At 40.1% G+C, this 4,734-nt stretch overlaps 1 protein-coding gene across 1 annotated transcript in view; it reads left to right on the top strand.

Moving 5' to 3' along the window:
- Window positions 1-4,734, top strand: part of AP3B1 (adaptor related protein complex 3 beta 1 subunit) — a 340,812-nt gene that overhangs the window by 178,213 nt on the left and 157,865 nt on the right. The window contains exon 20 of the mRNA XM_015419569.1: window positions 361-529. Coding sequence (XP_015275055.1) covers window positions 361-529 — 169 coding nt within the window. The remainder of the gene's footprint in view (window positions 1-360; window positions 530-4,734) is intronic.

The raw sequence follows: 4,734 nt of genomic DNA, 5'->3' as shown, positions 1-4,734 counted from the left end.
TTTCAAGTAGAGCATAACAAATGGTTCTGGCTCAGACATTCTGGACAAGTAATCAAATGTGCTATGGGCTCCTATGCTATGCTGCTTCATCTCCCTTCCCCCTGATTTGGACTTCATGGCACATTATGGTTACCATAAGTCAGGATTTTGTAAGAGAGAAGGGTGCACAATGGAGGAGGGAAGGGGAGCCCATATGAATTTGCTATAATATTCTCAGTCTTGTGAATTGTAAACAAATCCTCAAAGATACTAGTTTTTGAAAATATTGTTAATAAAGAATGCTGAAGGAATTTGCTGTTTCTATTATATATCAAACACTTCCAGGTGGAATTTAATAGTGGATGTTTATTTTATGTTTAGTGACTCTGAAGATACAGAAGAAAAGAAAGTGAAGTTTAAAAAAGTAATATGTTCTTCAAACTCAGAATCTAGCTCAGATGAGGAAAGTTCTTCAAACTCCAGCTCAGAAACAGACTCCAAAAGCGATTCTGAGTTAAGAAAATCAGCAAATGCTTCTGTTCCTTCCAAGGTACATCCTTTAGTTCTGTATACGTATGCTTCTTCATTATGTATTTTAAATTGCAGTTATGATATGTAGAAGCATGATTTCTCACATAATGTGTCCTGGTGGTCTAAATCCTTTATTTTTTATTTGGAAATTCTTTGTAAAACTTTTATTGGAAGTTAATGAAAATTAATATGCTGTTACTTTTTAATTGTGGAAGGAGAAAATTGTTTACAGACATCGATCAACAACTGTGGAATACACTGGTGGTATATGTCCCAATTTCAGTTATATAAAATATACTGTTGCAAATGGCAATGAATTATAGAAACCTCTGTCACTGAATATGAATAGATGCAAAACGTTAGGATCTAAGGCAGGGGTGGCCAAACTGCAGTTCGGGAGCCACGTGGCTCTTTCATACAGTCTAGTTTAATGTTAATAAAAAGCAAGTGTGCATATTTTTCAATAAAAATGTGTGCGTAATATTTGTTCATGTCTTGCGGCTCTCAAACATCTGATGTTTATGTAGCTGTTACGTCAAGTAAGTTGGCCACCCTGATCTAAGGAGTAATAATTCTGATAAATGCTGATTTAGTGGTGCACTGTTGAACTAGCAATACAACATGTATAGTCCTGGATTTAGATTGTCATCGTTCTTGGGGATTAATATTTAGTTAGTCATGGATCTAAATGCAACTGGATAACAGGCAGGTTCCATAACAGTTTAAACTGTACTATTAGCATCCCTGCAGATTCATTCTTAGGCGCTTGGTTACTCTCACTTGTACACTTGTACTAACATGATTTGCAAATTATTGTTATCTGTGCAAATGGATTTAAATATAAGCAGCATATGAAGCTTTTTTGTCATGAATGGTAAAGTAGGACTTGGAAGAAGGTAGTAATACCTGCATTATATTGTGGTAATGTTGGGCAAATGAAGAGAATGGGACATAAATCTAGGCTTGTTTGGAAGAGAGGAAACTGTGAAAGGTGATTAGCGCCCATTGTAATAAATGTTAAATAGAAGTAGTCATGTGAGATGTATTGCTGTCTGTTCACATCCATTGTAAATATCACTCACACCTATGTAGATATTTATTCAAAGACAAATGAAAGCTGTAAGAGTTAGGACTACAGTGTCTCCCCTTAAGGTTTTATGTGCTGTTGTACATTGGAACTGTGGATGTGCAAGCCAGCAACAGAAAATCCTAGAGCTTACTGGAGTGTGAGGCATGCTGCATCTCCACTCCAAAGGGTTTTCCTATCTTTGGGTTACATGAAGAGGAGAGGGAAGTGACTCATCTCTCAGTTCTCCCTTTGCTTCCATGAAAAGAAGGTGCATTGGGATTCAGCTCACAGGACAAGTATAAGACTGCTAATGAGATTTCGGAAGACATTCCTTATAGGAAAGACATGAAGCTTTATATTTACTTTTATTCATTCATTCATTCATTCATTCATTCATTCATTCATTCATTCATTTGACTTATATCCCACCCTTTATTAAAAACGCTCACAGTATGAGGCAGAAATAACAGTCAGATTATCACAAACAATGGATTGGGTGATTACCAGATTTCTGCCCATAAACAGTTTACATGCAAGGGTAGAAATGATGTTTCCCTTTGGAAGACAGCACATCCAACTCCAACACCAAGGATGATCTTCTTTCAAACCAGCAATCTTGTACAGTTTCAGTTCCACTGGGTTTGAGATCTGAACCCACATGTGCCACTTCAGATCCAATGAATGAGAACTGTCCCATTAATCTTGGGGGAGGAGGTGCTCCCATTTTGATAAGAACCCTGCTGGATCAGACCAGTGGTCAGCCAGTTGCCCTGGAGGGTCAACAAACAGGACATACAGGCCAAAGGCCTCCACTGATGTTGCCTCCTAGCATTCAATTTTAGAGGTTTACTGCTTCTTATAAGGGAATTTCCTTCAACTCACCATAGCTTGTAGACATTGATAGACCTATCATCCTGAATCTAATGCCCTTTTAATCTCAGCTATGCTTGTGGCCATCACTGCATGCATTGGCAGCAAATTCCACAATTTAATAACTTATTAAGTAAATCCCTATTTCCTTTTGTCTGTCCTGGATAATTTTATAAGCCTCTATCATGTCTCCCCATAGCCACCTTTTTAAACTCAAAAGTCTCAGACTCCCTACCCTTTTCTCATAGTGCTCCCACTTCCTTGGTTATCTTGGTTGCCCTGTTCTGTACCCTTTCCAGCTCTGCTGTATCCTTTCTGAGGTACAGTGGCCAGATGTGTATGCAGTTGTCCAGTTATGAGCACACCATTGTTCTAGATGATGGCATTACAATATTGATTGTAATTCAGTGGTCCAGGGTGGGGCAGTCACTAATGAGAAAAAGCTCCTCCATTCTGCAGCTCTTTTTCCTGGGAACAAGTATTAAGAACATAAGAGAAGCCAATGTTGAATCAGGTCAATGGCCCATCCAGTCCAACATTCTGTCACACAGTGGCCAAAAATACCAGGTGCCATCAGGAGGTCCCTCAGTGGGGCCAGGACACTAGAAGCCCTCCCACTGTTCCCCCCTCCCCCAAGCACCAAGAATACAGTGCATATAGTTTCTCAAAGTATTGGGGATCCTCGGTCAGCTTCAATGCAGCATACATCTCATGAGCATAACAGTACCCACCTTCAGTTTGTTGTCCCAAGGGGAGAACCTGGAGGATTTCTTGGGAATAGATGGACTGTTAGATTTACTTAGTTCTAGTCCAGTGGTGTCCTCTTCTGGGCTTCTGTATCTGACAGGTTTCTGTGTTTATGGTTACTCCTAATGGCTGTTTGAAGGTAACATGTTTTATAGTTATGGGAGTTGGCTGATCTATGATTGTAGTAAAGTAAGTTTAATCATTTCTGGACCAGTCTAGGAGACTGGGGGAGAAACCTCTCCCACCAGGAGTCCACAAAGAAGGCTAGTAACCGTAACTGCCTCCAGGGAGGAGTTTCTTCCCTTTAGTAATGACTGTCCCACCCTAGGAACCCCGAGAAGGGGATTTCATGGTAAGTGAACAAATGTTCCATTTTATTCTCAGTCCCCTTCCTAATAATCCCCAGAATGTAGTTTGCCTTTTTCACTGCTACCACACACTGCCTCAATATTTTCATTGACTTATCCATTAGAACCCCAAGATCTTTCAGTTTTGTTCTCAACCAGTTCAGCATATATTTAAAGTAAGAATTTTTGTTGTACTTTGTATGTCCTTGAACTTATCAACTTTGAACCTCATTTGCCACGTTGTTCCACACTTACACAATTTTGATAGATCCCCCTATAGCTGTTTACAATCCACTTGGGTTTTTACCATCCTGGATATTGTGGTATCAGCTGCAAACTTGGCCACTGCACTGCTCATTTCCAATTCTAAGGCATTTAAATGCTAGTCCTAGCATAAGCTCCATATGCTTATCTAATTCCCTTTTGAAGCCGTCCATGCTTGTAGCCACCACCACTTCCTGTGGCAGTGAATTCCATGTGTTAATCACTCTTTGGGTGAAGAAGTACTTCCTTTTATCCGTTCTAACCCGACCGCTCAGCAATTTCATGGGGTGCCCACGAGTTCTTGTATTGTGAGAAAGGGAGAAAAGTACCTCTTTCTCTACCTGCTCTATCCCATGCATAATCTTATAAACCTCAATCATGTCTCCCCTCAGTCGTCATTTCTCCAAGCTAAAGAGCCCTAAGCGCTTTAACCTTTCCTCATATGGAAAGTGTTCCAACCCTTTTATCATTCGAGTTGCCCTTTTCTGCACTTTTTCCAAAGCTATAATATCCTTGTTAAGGTGTGGTGACCAGAACTGCACACAGTATTCCAAATGAGGTTGCACCATTGATTTATATAAGGGCATTATAATATTGGGTGATCTGTTTTCAATACCCTTCCTAATAATCCCCAGCATAGCATTGGCCTTCTTTATTGCAGTCACACACATTCTCAACATTTTCAGTGAGTTATCTACTACAACTCCAAGATCTCTGTCTTGATCAGTCTCTGCAAGTTCAGACCCCATCAATGTGTATTTATATTTAGGATTTTTGGCTCCAATGTGCATCACCTTACACTTGGCCACATTGAACCCTATTTGCCATGTTGACACCCACTTGCCCATCCTTGACAGATCCCTTTGGAGTGCCTCACAATCCTCACTGGTTTTCACCACCCTGAACAACTTCGTAGCATCCACAAAT

Source organism: Gekko japonicus, unplaced genomic scaffold (genome assembly GCF_001447785.1).
Source record: "Gekko japonicus isolate JY-2015 unplaced genomic scaffold, Gekko_japonicus_V1.1 scaffold206, whole genome shotgun sequence".
Lineage (NCBI taxonomy): Eukaryota > Metazoa > Chordata > Lepidosauria > Squamata > Gekkonidae > Gekko > Gekko japonicus.
Note: the sequence above shows the minus strand (reverse complement) of the source record. Positions and strands in the feature narration are given on the sequence as shown.